At 44.8% G+C, this 16,094-nt stretch overlaps 1 protein-coding gene across 9 annotated transcripts in view; it reads right to left on the reverse strand.

The window, feature by feature from the left end:
* Positions 1-16,094, reverse strand: part of SRPK2 (SRSF protein kinase 2) — a 199,567-nt gene that overhangs the window by 9,183 nt on the left and 174,290 nt on the right. For 4 of the 9 annotated variants that reach the window (XM_039849248.1, XM_039849247.1, XM_039849250.1 and 1 more), the window contains 7 exons: positions 15,256-15,499; positions 14,184-14,666; positions 8,807-8,907; positions 8,566-8,673; positions 3,886-3,955; positions 3,110-3,202; positions 2,639-2,731 (listed from right to left, as the gene is read on the reverse strand). In XM_039849248.1, the coding sequence (XP_039705182.1) occupies positions 2,639-2,731; positions 3,110-3,202; positions 3,886-3,955; positions 8,566-8,673; positions 8,807-8,907; positions 14,184-14,666; positions 15,256-15,499 (1,192 nt within the window). The remainder of the gene's footprint in view (positions 1-2,638; positions 2,732-3,109; positions 3,203-3,885; positions 3,956-8,565; positions 8,674-8,806; positions 8,908-14,183; positions 14,667-15,255; positions 15,500-16,094) is intronic. The other 5 variants (XM_039849255.1, XM_039849254.1, XM_039849252.1 and 2 more) reach the window with 2 other exon arrangements.

Below are 16,094 nucleotides of genomic sequence, written 5' to 3' on the forward strand. Positions count from 1 at the left end.
AAAGAACTGCATACACAGGTCCTAGCACAGATATAATGACATGATGATGGAACAGTACCAGCTGGGCACAAGCAGGGAAGGGTACAGACCACAAGCTGATGGAAGGGCCAATGTGAAAGCTGTCTCTCAGCACATGGGCCACTGGACAGGGAGCTCTGGGCTGAAACCAACCTCCCATTCGACACTAGTTCACCATGATGAATAAACTCATCAACCTGTCCTCTGAAGAAAGTTCCTGCCAAATGGGGTGAGGAGAGGGTTGAGGCCCATTGTTGCTTCTGGGCTGGTATTCAGCAGGCGCTGTCCCTGGAGGTTTGCGGTTCAGGCCAGTGGCAAAGCCTAACAGCAGGAGCGTATCAGGGCAGCTGCTACCCCAAGCACACGTGACCTCGCGCTGCTCAGAGCGGTCCCTTCAAATACCTTAATGTTCATGACTTCATCTTCTCACCATGCAAGGCTCTCCTTTTGTCCCTCTTCTTTTTCACCACAGTTCATAGTCTGTGTTTCCCAATCCACAGATAATGGACACAGATAACTGAGGAGGCCAGTCTCTCTAAACGGCTCCTTGCTGCAGAGGAAATGGTAAGGAGCTGTACAATTAAAAAACACTCCTTGAGTCTCTTTATTGGCTGCTGGCCCTCGCCATGCCTTATGCCCATGGTGAGAAATGAGACTCGCCACAGCCTGGTGCCAGAGCCTGCTCATCTGCCTAAGGCAGCCTCTTCACTTGGCTGGAGAAACAGGTGTTACGGCTCAGTGTCCTCTTGGTTCTTCCCTCTCCCCTCTGGAGCATTAGCAGGTCAATATTGTCCTCTATTTCCATGACAGACTAGACTGGTAGCTCTTGGCCACCCTACCATTCCCTCCCTTGCCCAACCCCCATCTGACAATGGTGAAGGAAATGGCTGAGGGTTCCCTGCAAGTCACCTACTGGCCAAGAGCTCCTGGGGGCCAGGCCATCTCCTACAGGTTCTGAAAACATTCTGAAATGTGGAAGAAGGGGGTCTGCCCTGATTAAAATAAACAGTTCCCAAGCCACATTGAATCCCAGGCCATAATAATCCAGAGCTTTCCCTTGCTTCAATCATTTTCAAGTAAGTTTCTGGAAGCTTCCTAAAATGAGTCTGCTTTCTCAGTAATATTGCTGTCTAGAAGTTCACAATGTTTATATTGTTTTCCTATGCATAACTTTTGCTTTGGCAATAACATCGCTACTCTCTGTGCCACGTGCTACACAGGCACCCTTTTACACTTTCTTACTACAACGACACACTCTGAAGTTACCCCCAGTGGAACAGAGGTTCAGAGATAACATCATGACAAGAGCCCCAGTCTTACAACATGCTCAAAGTCCAGCTCCGTTCAATGGCCAAGGCATTTTACTGCCCTTAACACTACTTGGACCTATGTGCGAGAGGAGAACTTTCTGTCTTGCTCACGTGATCCAGACTCAAAGACCAGATTCCCAGAAGCCAAATTAACACAGATTGTGTGAAGAACATTTTCCCTGACTTTTTCTCCCCGTGATAAGCCTTAAAAAGGTAATGTGTCTAGTTGCATGTCACAGACTGCCCACTGGGTGGTCCCAGAATGGCTGGGAGTTGTGGCCCTGAGCTCACGTAAGTGCAGCAGGAAACCACCACCTCCACGTGGCCAGCTCTCCAGTCTCACACACCCACCAGGGAAAAGCAACCTAAGGGCAGAAAAGGGCTAGTCTGGCCGAACAACACTGAAGCGCATAATAAAGGATTACTACACTGCAAGAGTTCCTAATCTCACAGGAAAATTAAAAGTCAAGCTGGTGCTCCAAATTTGGCTAAATCAGGGGAGACAGAGTATCTGGGACTTTCAGAAATTTCTAGAAACTCCATGCCCTGCTCCATGACCAACTTGAAAAATTCTTTAAGGGTGTTATAACTTGCCTCCCCCCCCACAAAAAAAAATCTAAAAAGAATACATCCCTGGGGAGGTGTTCTTTAAATATAAATCCCCTGGGGCTTTTGGGCGCTTTTAAAAAATCAATCTACCACAAGCTGATGGAAGGGATTACACAGGGCAAAGAAACAGTTGTTCCGGGTCATGCCGAGGGGAGACAAACAAGAACTGCAACATTAAAACAAACTGGCTCTACAGTGTGGGGTAATACAATGGGAGAACAGAATGTGATTTGTAAGAGTGTGAGATTTCACAGACCTACACCTGCCACAGAAATAGCTCAGAAAGATCAAAGAGGACGTCAGTGGACACACATCAGGTCCAGTCTCTAGGCTGCCTCCGCTTCAATGCAGAAACACTCTGGGCTCCATGAACAACATGGAAAAATGTAAAGGTAAGTTTAGCTGATGTCTAAAAATCTCTTAAACTCTTTTTTATAAATACGTGAATGTACAGACTGGTGCTTAGAGTAGGAAAGAGGAGGTATGGAGGACATAAAGGATTTTAGGAAAGCTGGCTCTTACAAAATTCTTGTTCCACAGATATCAGATGGTTCATTCAAGATGATTTCTCGGGAGCTTTCTTCAGCAGAATGCCCCTGTTGTTAAAGTCCAAATCTTTCTCCACTGCCCAATTGTGAAAGCTTAATTTCTCCTTTTTGGGGAGGATTATGCTGAAATTACTGTCGCATAAATACCGTTACCTTTTCTGGTGAAAAACTCCTTGGAATATTTTCCCAACATAGCGTATTTTCGAGGAACTTTCCCCAGCAGTTCAATGATCAATGCTATGTGATCTGCATTGGGAAACATTGCCAGCAAAACAGAAACACACGACAGTTTAATCAGTACACTGCATGCAGACACTGCCACCGCCCGCGCAGACAGAAACAGAGCGCGACTTCAACAATCGAAGGCACCGGCTGTGCCCATGCGGCCTGGCGCGGGGCGCCCGGCAGCTGAGGGCATTGCGGCTGGAGGAACCGATGCACAGGGCGACCACGGCACAGGGCCGAACTGCGTCTTCCCCCGCAACTTCTAAATGAGCACAGGAATTCTGCTGGGTTGCTTTTTGAATTTAGGAGAAATGCCTCTGTCACCATTATTGCTGCAACTGGCAGCTACTATTCCGTTTCTGTCTGCATCGTGCGCTTTTCAAAAAGAAGAGGTACTACCTCTGCGATTGAAGAATTCCCGAGAATATTTTCCAGATAGAGCAAAGTGCCTTGGGATACTGCCTAGCAGCTCTATGATGTGGGCTATGTGGTCTATGGAGGAGAGAAAAAAGGGATATGGGAATGGGAGGGGCAAAGGGAAGGAGGGGATAAAAGAAGAGGGAAAAAAATTGAAATTAGTAAAAACTCAGAAATAGATTCAAATCAACAATGTTTGCAGCACATCCATGCAGCGGCATCTGGGCCTGGCAGGCCGCAGGCATCATCTGGAGCATAAATGGTGACTGATGCCAGCTCACCCCAGGCAACCCCTAGCATTGCAAACAAATAAGCATGGAGATGGTCAGGTTTACAGATGGAATTCAAGCCAGAATTCCTTGGTTTTCAACTCAGCTGCCAAACAGGACAGAAAAATGGGCAGCAGATCAGTAGACAAAAGGACCTCGGAGAGGCTTTGGGGCTTGTACAGCCTGTCCTCCCCTGGCCAGCTGGGTTTAGGGCCTGTGGGCAGCAGGAGGGAGAGGTGGGCCAGCTCGAGGCCAAGGGCTCTCCAGAGTACTACCCCCGCCAGGAAGCGCTGTCCATTCACTGCAATTGAGTGGGCTTCAAGCTCAAATTTAAAAAAAAAATAGAAAAGAAAAAGAAAAGCAGCATCTAAATTGGGCATTTGATAACCAAAACATAGCTCTATTTCAGTACATAGATACAATGCTCTCCAGAATTTCAGGACCCCCAGGAGACAAGGACTGAGGTACTCAGCTGCCAGCAATACTTACCTTCATCTCTGGAATAGTCCTCCCCAGAATGTGGTTCAAACAAATAATCTCCTGTTGCCAGCTCAAATGCCTAGGACACAACAGATGACATGCTAAGGCACTTCGTAGAGACTGGCCCCCCAAGTCAGACTGAGTTTCTCCTTTCAAAAGAGACCCATGTTCTATGAGGATCTGAATTGAACCAGAGAGCCTTCTATTATAAAAGGGCTCAACACCAAACTTTTTCTTCTTCCAAAAAGTGAAAATAAGCTTCAGAAACATTCTTACACCTCCTCCACTGCAAGATGTAAGGGCTGTGTACTCTCTTCATTTTGTAAGAAGCAAAATGGCCATGTCTGCGCATCAGCAAGCAGAGCGTGCAGGCCTAGCTGGAGCACGGCACTCCGCCCCTCATGGCAGAAGAAGGGCACAATCCAGGCCACAGGTCTGTCTGACCCCAGCGCCTGACCTCAAACTGCAGGCTAACCTGGATGGTGGGTGCTGCTGCTCCTTTGAAGCAAAGACCTTCATGTCTTAATAACCAAGGGCTATTTTCAGCAATCCCTTATCATTTCATTTATTTCTGACTAAATCAAAAGAACACGTAGAGCTTAAGAAGCCCCACTGCTCTGTCACCTGGGGGCCAGGAGGAACCAGATCACTAAGGAGAGCGAGTTTCCTGGGTGACCATTGTCTGTCCCTATCATATCGGTTGTGGGGGGTGGGCGAGGGCATAGTCTAGTTCCCCTGTTCACACACACGCACACACGCAATTTCAGGACCATGAGTTTAATTTGGTAACAATACATAGAGACGGCAACTCCTTCACTCTGCTGATCGATCAAATGTCATGATTTTAAAACAATATAAAAAAGGATAAGCTAAATGCCAGTTTTGGTTTTTGCCACAGTTACTTCTATTCTGTATAAGATCTTGCTGTTCCAGAAGGCACTCGGGCCCAGTGCCACCTGCACTGATACAGTGGACCAGACGCCACGGCACCACCGCCACCCCTCCCGAGACACTGCCCTCCCCACCCCTGTCCTTGATGAGTCGTCACTGCACTGACCCATCTTCTCCTGCCAATAAGCACAGAGTAGGGAGAAGGCACCCTTGGGGAAGATTCGTCTGCCTGCAGCTGGGGTACCTTTCCCGGCAATCTAAACAAACCACAGATGGGCACACTCAGCTCAGGACCACTAGTTCATGAATGCAGGATCCCTGCCCTGAACTAAACGTGGGTCTGAGCAGGACCCGGACATGTCAAGTCTTAGCACAGAGTAAGGTGGTCATCCAAGTGCAGGTCATCCTGGGCAGGTCCTCACTGGGGCCTCTCCTCTCTACCCAAAAAGCAGTAAAGACACTGGGCCAACCCCAAATCAGGGTTAAAAAACCTCACATTGGGCCACAAACCCAAGAGGGACAGCTAGATTCCTCACCTAGGACACAGTCAACTCAATACAAGCCAGGAGAAAAAGGTGAAACCCTAGTAGAAAAAGAAGATCCAGAAAGCTATGTGACGGAAGCTCTACAGAAAGCACCACTTCCGGGGGTCCTCATCCACTCTCATTAACTTTGAAAAACGTTTCAATCTGGTTGTATGTATTTCTTACGGTCTAACACTAAGATATATCAGCTGAGTGTTCTTTGAAAGATGACTGTTTTGATTACCACCCACGTATTTCCAATGAAACCCTTAAGTCAAAGAAGCCTATCGATGAAATCATTTAAAAGAGAAAAGGGAGAGGTAAGGCGGAGGCTCCCGTCCTGGTAGCTGGTCCTGGTTCTCTGGAGAGTGACGAGATTTTCTTAACAGACAGGACATGCACAACAGAGCAAAAACATGTTACCATGAAAACATCAGCCTCTGCACTTTGCGACCTGCTTTTATGGTAGCAACTATGAAACCATGAAAGATTACTGCCGTCAACTCAAGAGGTTACTCCCACTATAATGTGGATAATTATTATTTATTTTTAATACTTAGGAACTTTGGATTCTTCTCTCTGTACTTGGCTTGATGCCCTCCTTGGGCCTTTCCCTGGACCAACCTCTGTTCTCAGGTTCTGGAGAGATCTCTTTCCTGAAATGCCCTCCCATGCCAACATGCTCCATTCTGAATAAATAAGGGCACCTATTAGTTCTGTGATGTGATCAGTGCTGAAGGAGTTTGGTGGAATTTATCAGACTGGCTTGTTTCTATGGCACTGACTCAGGCTCACCATGGAGTCCATAAAAAAAAAACCTACTATGGAGACACTCTGACATCCAAACACAGAGGAGCCTCAAACACCTCAGCCCACACAGAATTATTAGATCATATACACTTACATCTGGAGGGGCCCCAAGCTCAAGAAAAAGAAGAGAGTCAACAACTGATACATCCCAGCTGTGCTTGATATTGTCGTGCTTTCTCAGCTGTGAAAGCTCTGCTGACAACAGCAAAGGTATGTATTAGTATGCGCCCACAGGTAACAGCCACCACACAGGGGTGCTCATCTCCACCACTGTCTCTGTTCAGATTCGATGCCATTTATAACACTCAAAGGACTCTGGGATTTACCACCGAGAACAGTCTTGAGCTTTATCACGGCTTGGTATTATTATGAATTTAATATACTGTTATATTTTTAAACTTCAACAAACGGGTAGTGGTGAGGAAACACTGCTTCATCTTTTCCAGGTTCTCTATGAAGAACGGCAAGACCTCGCGGCTATGACCTTCGGGGATAAGGGGACAGGGTGGGGAATAAAGGCTTGCCCCTTCCAGGAAAAAAAAAAAAAATCACCCCTTTGACAACCAACTGATTTCAAAAAACCCTCATAAGCAGCAATGGGGGAACCTATACTTAATTTCTTGGAAAGGTGGGGGGCAGAGGCGAAAGGAGACCTTCCCTTAGGAATTACTGATGTTTATGCCACTGTTCACAGCAACAGTGGTAGAGGTACAAACACTTATCTAACAAGGCAGATAATCTGGTATAAAACTGTACTGACAGCTTCACCATTATTTTACAACATCTGCGATCTTGTCCTATTTTTCTGGTTATATCACTTAAATTTAACACCCAAAATTAGCAGCACAGAATTTCAGAGTTGAAAGAGTTCTCAGAGTCTAATTCAGGGCAGCCCTGATACAGCCTCTTCCGAGTTACTGGGGACAAGTAAGGCTCGGCCTCACCACATCCTGAAATGGAACACTCATCCCCTGCAGCTCTAACTGTTCAAAGTGCTCCCTCTTTCAACTGACCTCGGCCTCCCACGGCCTCCCAGCCCCTACGCCCCATCCTGCCCTCTGGAGTCACACAGAGTGTGTCTAATTCCTCTCCACACAGTGGTCTCTAAACTCAAAGGAATGATTGCATTTCCACCAACGCTTTTAAACATTCTTTTCTATACCCGACAACAGCAAGGACTTCATTTTTTTTTTGAAACTTACTAAAAAACTTCATTTTAAAACTTATCTGGTTATTAGCTATCAGAGCAATGTGGGAATAGAAAGGCGCAGTGGCCATCTCTATTTGGCCTTATCTCTTGCCTCAGATCATGCTAACTTGAAAGACACTAAACATCTGCTTTTATTCATATTGTTTTAGCACTGGCCATTAAACAATGCTTTTACTTTAGCATCAGAGGCCAACATAGTCAATTGTTAATCTTTGAACAACAGTGAATTTAATTATTCAGCATTGCTTTTTTAATGAGAAAGCAAATGTCGCACTTTATACACATGCCCTTGCATTTAAATATCAAAAGAGACTTTGGAAAAAAATATGAAATTAAAAAAGCATGAACCACCACCCTAAACTACATGCAGGCGCGCACACGCACCCCCTTTCTAACACGGGACTACGAAGTACAGCCCATGAAGAGGAAGGTGCTAAACTGGCTAGGAAAAGAGGGCAAAGAAAGAGAAACTGAAACTGACTTACAGATGGACCATTCGTGCTCATCAACTCACAGGTAAGGCGTGAGAAAGAGACATACTGGTCGGGGGTGGGGGAGAGTTTAGACACAGCTAAACTTATGATGTACAAAATTGGCAGTAACAATGGATATGACACACTGGTGGAAGAGGAGGTATCCTGAGGCCTGGGAGCTCTATGGGAACAGATTCAGTCAGAGGAACATATACAGATGCTGGTCTCAAAAGTGACCAGGTAGCCCAGCCCAGAGCAATAAGCCAGAATATTCTCTAGATTTTGCTTAAAAAAGACGAGATATAAAACAATGGAAATGGGTATTCCTTTCCTCTCTGTAAGGAGATAAGGTCTGTCAGAGCCCACCACAAAGGACTCCAGCCTTCGAGCCCCAGACAGTCTTCACCTAACACAGCCGTCTCATCTTCCTCCACAGCGTGAGTGAAGATGAAGCTACATACAACCTGAAAGCTTTCAGTAACCAAAAGGAATTACCTAGAAGTCATTTTGTCACCACAGCGGAGGGTCTGATTCTCTGGGTTGTGGGCTGCACCTGGCCTTGAGGAGAGACTGTCACTCACAAAACCAAACCAGACCAAACCCAGGACATGCCTAAGAAGAATTCTTCCAATTCTTAAGATACCCAATGCAGCAAAACCTTCCCCTCACCCATCCCATGGTGGACAATCTTCAGAGTCAGAAAAACTTCAGACAGCATGCACTGGTAAGCATTAAAGGGATGAGCCTTTACACAGGAGAAAATGGCCAAGGCTGTTCTTACCATACATGCCGTACTCCAAATGTCAGCAGGTGTGCTGTAACCTGCTCCTATTAAAACCTCTATGGATCTATACTGACGTGTCTGGATGTCTTCTGTGAAGTGTTTATGCTGAAAGGGAACAGAATGCATTACCAGGGTGGAACACATTAAAAAAGAAAACAACAACAACAACAGTGAATTCAGAAGTGTCTTTTAACACATGATCATGACCAAAATGTTTTAGAAATAAAACTCTACTTACCACCCAACAAGCATTTCCCAGGTCAGCAATTTTAACTCTAATTTTATCGGCGTTCCGTGGATCCAGGGGATTCACCAACAAGTCAGCCGCCCGGGTTTTTGCTGGCATGAGCAAACAGCAGGACAGTTAGTGCATGGGACAAGTGGTTTGCATGTGTGCACACAATGTTTGCCAGGCACAGAGCCTCCTTTTCTAGAAAAGTGATGGGATGATCATTTAGCCATGGAATCCTAAATCCCTGGAAAATATTTCACAAAAGAGAAAATTGGCCGCCGAGAGACTGTCTTGCCCTTTCTCCTTTGTTCCTGATTCCTTCGCCTCTCAGTCAGCCCTGCTGTGCTCCCGTCTGCGTCGCTCTAGCTGTTCCTCATTGTACCAGAGCCCATTCTGTAATGGACCACACACATCTCGCCCATTTGTGCATTATTACACAGAGAGAGGACTCAATCCTTACTGAGTGACTCACAGTTCACCTAGTACCCATACACCCTACCCCTTCTTCTACCTGGACTAACCTCAAGGATTAGATGATGGTTGATTAATAAATACAAATTAAAGGCCAGGACTAATCAATCCTGGTTTAGCTCTGAACAAGAAACACTCTAGAATAGAGGTCTCCTGAGATGGCCTTGGCCATAAAGGCAACCCCTGAGGTCCCTCAGGATCTTGTCAATTAATTGGGCCACTCTAAACCCTGGGGCAACCCTGAGAGAATCTCAACAGCAGGCACAGGGCCAGGCTTCTCAGGGCTCTTGGGACTAGAAGAGCTTCTGAGGTAAGTTGAGACCATGCCTGCATCAAGCACAGTTAATCAGGGGGCAAGTGACAAAGAAATATAAATTGATGAGGCCCAGGCAGAAAACGCTGAAGTTGAGTCAGCATCTTCATCAAACCTCAAACTGACCTACAGGCTCGGATTTCTGGAAAGGACAAGATATAACTATGGCTTTTATTTATTTTAGAAGTAAATCTGAAATGGTATTTATAGACTAAACAGGAAAGCCTGCTCGATACAGAATATCAAACACCCTTTTGTTCACTTAAAGCTGGGGCATTGCTAAAACTAACCAAACCTCCTTTTGGGCATGTCTGTGCTGTGAGGCCACAGGGCTGGAGGAGGCTCTGATCCCTTGGCATTCCACACAGGCAGCAAGGCCAGGTCAGCCACACTGTCAGCAGGGCAGCGGGCAGGCCACGCGCCCAGGACCTAGGGCACTGTCACGGCTCCCTTGCAGGGGGTCAAAGGGTGTGGAGAGAACTCTGGCCAATGTTTTAACCCCCAAGACCCATTCCTCGGGCTTATGGGTCAACCTGGGCCGGCCAGGCTCGCATGTTCCCTTCTTGCTACTCCCCTAGGTCTACTTCCCTCTTTATAAGAAGGCTGATCCACCATGGGGCCTCACCAAAGGCCAGGAATGAACTGAGGAAAAGAGACACAGGAACTCAGAAACGATGTGAAGAAAGCAGCACGGAGACCACATAAGGAGGCAAACTGAATACCCTGAACGGAGAGTGGACTAAGAGGAAAGTTCCAGAAGAAACATAAAAATACTGAGCCAATGGATGGACTGGCAGCACAAGAACTGGCTAGATGAATCTTCACATCATTTAATCAAGGAGAGTCAGGAGGCAAGAAAATTGAATTTGAGGACTGCAGAACTAGATTCAAATCTAGTTTCAACTCCTACAAGTTTTAAGACTCTGGCAAATGACCTAAAGTGTTTGAGATTCATTGAAGAGGAGGAAGAGGAAGGGACCACTCCTCCTCCACGAATGAATCAAAGACCAAACACAGGAGAGCCGTAGCAGCTACTGGATGGCCAGATCCGGGGGTCCCGCTCTGCCTGAGACCAGCTGGGCCACCTGCCCTCTGAGACTGAGGCTTCTAACTGGACAGTGACGGGCCAACCCTTCTTTGGTGACATGCTGTTTACTTCCTGGTTCAGGTTCATAAATAGTGAGCCAGCTCACAAATGATACTATGGAATTTACCTTAAAATTTTAATTGTATAAGAACACAGAAGAGGTAAAAAATAATTTGCTCATATTTCTTTCTTTCTCAGTTACCTATACCAGGGTAACTAACTATAGTGCTCAAAAAAGTGCATTTAAAAACAAGGACACTCATGCTTGCTGTGTAATCATACCAATTTTACTTGGCCTAAGAGTCAGATCACTTCCTCTGATTAAGTCATTGTCGTGGTGACCTATCACAGCTCTTCCTTGCTCTACGCTTCTACCAAAGAGAGAATGGAAAGTGGGAAGAGAGAGGTAGAAAGATTTCACTTCAGGAAGGGCAGGGGCCCATAAGTCATTTCTGATAAGCCAGTCTTTGGTTAACATCGTACAATTTCATCCCATGTGAAGCTATCCTAGAAGCCAGTAAGGTGACAGCCAGTGGAGCCTCCGAGTGCTGAAACAGCCATCACTACTTATCTGCAAGGCCCTGTACTAGGCCCACACTGACTCTTTATGGTTTAAAACATCCTTACAAGGGAGGCATGAATACTCTTGCTATATGTAGGAGGTTCAATACCAGGCCCAAGCAGAAAAAGTGGGAGATTTAATGCCCAAACCTGGCCTACTCATTCACCGAATATTTACTGAGTTGCTTCTATGTGACAGGTGCTGTCTTGGCACTGGAAACAGCAGAAACAAGACATACAAGGTTACCTCATCACACCCCAAATTAGGAAACTCATGTCCAGGCTTGGGAATGTGGGCAATAAAGTAAATAAAAGGAATGACTCGCACACCATGTCAGTGGCTCTATATGCTATGAAGAAAAACAAAGGAAGGATGGACGGCGATAAGGGTGTTCAGGGGAGGTCTTTTCTGAGAAGGTGACATCTGAGGAAAGGTCTGAAAAAAGAGAGGCACAGACAAAGGAGACAGCAAGTACAAAGTGTAAGGAGGCACAAACAAGCTCCCACTTTTGAGAAACTTTAAAAAGAAGCCCGTGTGGGAGGTGCAGAACGAGCACAAGAAAGAGAAAGGGGGTGATGCAGGAGATGGTATCAGAGAGCGAGCTGCCAGGGAACAGGCTGCATAGACCTTGTAAGCTTTAGAGCGATGTCTCTGGGTGTTATTCTAAGAAGAAATACATTGGAGATCATGGGCGGGGGGATGGGATGTGTTTAAAAAGATCTCTCTGGACTGCTTTACAGAAAACAGGCTAGGGAGCGAGAGTCGAAGTGAGATCAGCAGGGAGCCCATATGACAGCAGCCTAAGCAAGGGCTGACGGTGACTTCAAGGTGAAAGTGAAAGGACTCGACATACACCAACATTGCTGGAGGTTGAAGCCAGCAAGACCACTACGCTCCAGGGTCTCTGTCCTTCAGATGTGATGAGAACAACACCTAGGCTACGACTCTAGTAGCTAATGATCCAAGAGAAATCCTGTCTCCTCTTCTCAACTGCCAGTGGTCACCAAATTACTCTAGGGAAAAGTTCACATTCTTTAGCCTGGCATGTAAGCTCTTCCCTCGATCTCCTTCTGGCCCAGCCTTTTCTTCTACTATTCCCTAATGTATACACTCTGCTTTAACAATAAGGATCTACACACATTCCGAAGAAAGCTTGTTTTTCTTGCCTCCTGTTCATGTTATACCAGGTGGCCATCTCCCAGCCTCTAGGCCATGCCCCTTCCATGCAGGAAATACCTCTATGCAGGAGGATTACCCATGGCTATCAAACAACCAAGCTGAAAAACAAACGGAGTGCCTCCAAACACATGACTGGATACGGAGATCTGATCCTGTCCCTACCACATCCCTAGAATTTAACAATATTGAAAAGGTATACTTGGTAAGAGATCGGGATCAATTAAAAAAAAATGTAGACCTCTTTTATTTCTCCCCGATTCACCTAACAGACAGGGTGCTAAGGATGGAATGTGTTAGACAGAGTAAAATTTTGATTGTGAATGGGAAAAGGTGGGAGAAATGGAAGAATAGAAGAATATAACCAGCTATCACTGATTTGTTTGTTCATTATTCAATAAATATTTATCTTAACACTGAGTTAGATGCTGAGGATACAAAGAGAAAAACACAACACACTCAAAGAGTTTACATCCTAGTGAAGACGAAGATAATGGAAACAAACAATGTCCATACAGTTAAGAAAAGCATGACCAGTAGGAAAAGAGAACAGGCCTGCTTGGAAAAAGAGAAGGCTTATGTTTGAGCTGCTACCTGACGAAAGAATAAAAGATTGCCAGAATGATGGACAATAAATAAATAGGAGGAAACATTGTAAGCCAGAGGTAAAATAAAAGCAAAAGTAAAACAGAAGCATGAGTGAACATGCCCTGTGCACACAGACATTCTTTATTATGTCTTAAAGAAACCCAGAAGAGGCTATGCTACAGTTGGTGGCCGAAAGTGTCAGAACTAGTGCGGCAGTAGCCTGAGAGTAAAGGAGACACACAGAGGTGAGCTCTTCCTTAGATAAACCAACATCCTAGCCGACAGCATCTTATACATACCTTCAAAAAGTTCTGCTCAGAGTAAACATAAATAGCAACAGAATATGTCTACCTGAGTTAAAAAAAAAAAAGGAATAAAGAAAACCACAGCTTTAGGATAATTAGTTACAGCTAATGAGTAATAAAGGCAGCTCTGCAGGTCTCCTACCTGCTGGAATGAAAGGGGCTGCCGAATTTCATGGCCTGGCTCACCCATGTACTCCCCCTGTGTTAAACACTCCTGTCAGCAGAGGGAGTAGAGGAGGTTTCTGAGCGTTCGACTGTGGGCCAGAATGGGAACCAACCGTGATGTCCAGTGTTTGCTTACTGAAGTCCCTTGGCATGTCACCCGCAGAGATAAGTCACTCTCAAATTAAGGGTTCGATATAAGTTATCACATTTGAATCCATCCCACTTCCTTTAAACTTTCAATAGCTAAGTCCTATAATCAGAACAAGTATCAAAATAAAGATACCTCTTCCTCAATATAGACAAAGAGCAGGCATTTTTCCTTGAATAGAAACTAAACAAAACAAAAAACAAAACTAAATATTGCACTACCAGATGGAAGTACAAATTATAAATTAAACTACACATTCTAGAAAGCTATAGGCCTAAGTTCTTATACTTGGAAGGTTTGCAAATGTATGATGTCTCTAACTAAATATAGAAAGAATGAGGAAAGCTAAAAAATGAGATCTGATAAGCAGAAAGCAAGAGAAAGCCTAGTGGCACAAAATATATTTTACAATAATTACTTATTTGCAAGTATAAAAGTAATAAAATGAAAATGGATAATGCATACATACATAGCTTTACCACCTCCAGCCAATTCCCTTCACAGCATCTGTCAAGTGTGTGACACTTAGGCCACTGAAGGCAGATAGCTGATAGGGAGGGACACTTACTTTTTGGCAAATCCCCAGTGCTGGAGGCTGAAACCGTTCTGCTTCTGTCATGGGATGGACTGCTCCCCTCATGCTCGGTAAGTGGGGATCCCCCGGAAAGTGCAGAGCCACAAGCCACAGGTTCTAAGGGCCCAGAGAACAATGATGTGGAAAACTCTGGAAACTGTGACTCAGGAATTTTATGTCGTCCATTTGGCAATTCACCATTGAATTGTTCATAGGAGCTGCTATATGTGTAATCACTTTCTGCATTTGGCTCATCAAGGTTATATTCCTCTGGATTTGGGCAATCTTCATCATCATCATCTTCATCATCCAGCTGCGGTTCCAGGAGGAATGGGCCATTCTCAATATGGCCATTGGTTTTGGGTGATTCTATCCACGTAGGGTCTATGTTCACAAGTTCTTGTTCAACATCGTCTTCATCTTTCTCAGTGTTCTCTTTCTCGGTGTCTTCTTTCTCTTCCTGGTCCTCAGCTTCACCTTAAAAGGGTGATGAGTTAAGAATTAAAACTTGTTACCCTTCCTAACACGGTGGCACTAGGTACTTATCTCCTCCAACAAGAGACATTTCTGAATGTGCTTAACTTATGTACACTTCTTGACTTTCAGGGTAAAATCCTCAGGTTTTCAAAATCTTACTGTTCATTTACTAAATAACTAGCCTACTCTTATTCGAAAAAGTTAGCTTTTGGGAGAAAATTACTGTAATAGCTGCACTTCCATTTTTGCCCTCTTCTCTACAATCTTCAGAAAAGGTTTTGTACTGGGTGCATCACTATTAGGTAAACGGTTAATTACAAAATAAAGGACAATCATTAGCATGACAGACACATGCTGTTTCTCAGATATTTTCTCAGACATGTTTTAAAATCTTTTAAAATATTTCTGGCATACATTATACAAACGAACCACCAGACTGTTCTCCATATTCCCAAATGAGGAGTAAGACTCATTCTCTTATCTAAGAAGCAGCACAATGTCGACTCTGTGATAACCTGGGGCGGGGATGAGTGTCCCTATTAATGAAGGCCTGGGCCCCTCCACAGCCCCTTCCCCAGATTTCACTGACCATTGTCATGTGCAGTCTCTTCCTCAGCCGCCTCCTCTAATCCTGTTTTTAGTTTCACCTCTGGGCAGTAGTCATCATCTTGTTCATTGGAAGGTACAGTTGATGTGACGTTTTCTTCTATGATTTTCCTTTCTGCTTCTCGCTCCAATTCTTCTATTTCCTGCAGGCGCTTTTCCAATAACTCAGCCTGCCTTTTCTGCTTCTTTTTTAGTTTTTTCTTTTTGTTTTTAGAAATTTTTCCTATCTACAACATGTAAGAAAATACTACAGGTCAGCTTGCTTCTTTTTAAAGCACCAGGCAACAGCGTAAGTGCTGGCAGCATGGCAAATACCAACACGATCTGTTTTTTCAGGTTGTGCTCAATTAAAATCACATGTCTAGACATGAGATCTACCTGGGGGCTAGGGTGACAGTCAAACCAGGGAAAAAAAACAGTGCTAATATCAAATAATGGGACTGCTACCAGGTCCTGCAGCTTAAATCCAATGTCTTTTTCATTTAAACTCTAAGAACTGAATATGCTGATACCCCCTTACCTTTAAACAAAATGCGTCTCTTGCCAGTTTTATTTGCTGCTTCCTATATCCAAAGTAACAATGTCCCTCTCCTTACTGTCTTACCCAGCTGTCTGCCAAAAAAGAAATACCTGCCAAAACAGGTGTATTTCATTCACTGTTGGTCAACAGTTGGGTCTCGCACACTGAACTGTTATCAACAGCCAGGGCTGCGTGGATGCAAAAATTGAGCATATGAAGTAAAGGAAAAACAGAAAAAGCCACAGTTTGAGTCTGCCTCCAACCAGAGCCATCTGAATTGGAAAGTACTGGCAATGAAAGTC

Source organism: Pteropus medius, unplaced genomic scaffold (genome assembly GCF_902729225.1).
Source record: "Pteropus medius unplaced genomic scaffold, Ma_sr-lr_union100, whole genome shotgun sequence".
NCBI classification, from domain to species: domain Eukaryota; kingdom Metazoa; phylum Chordata; class Mammalia; order Chiroptera; family Pteropodidae; genus Pteropus; species Pteropus medius.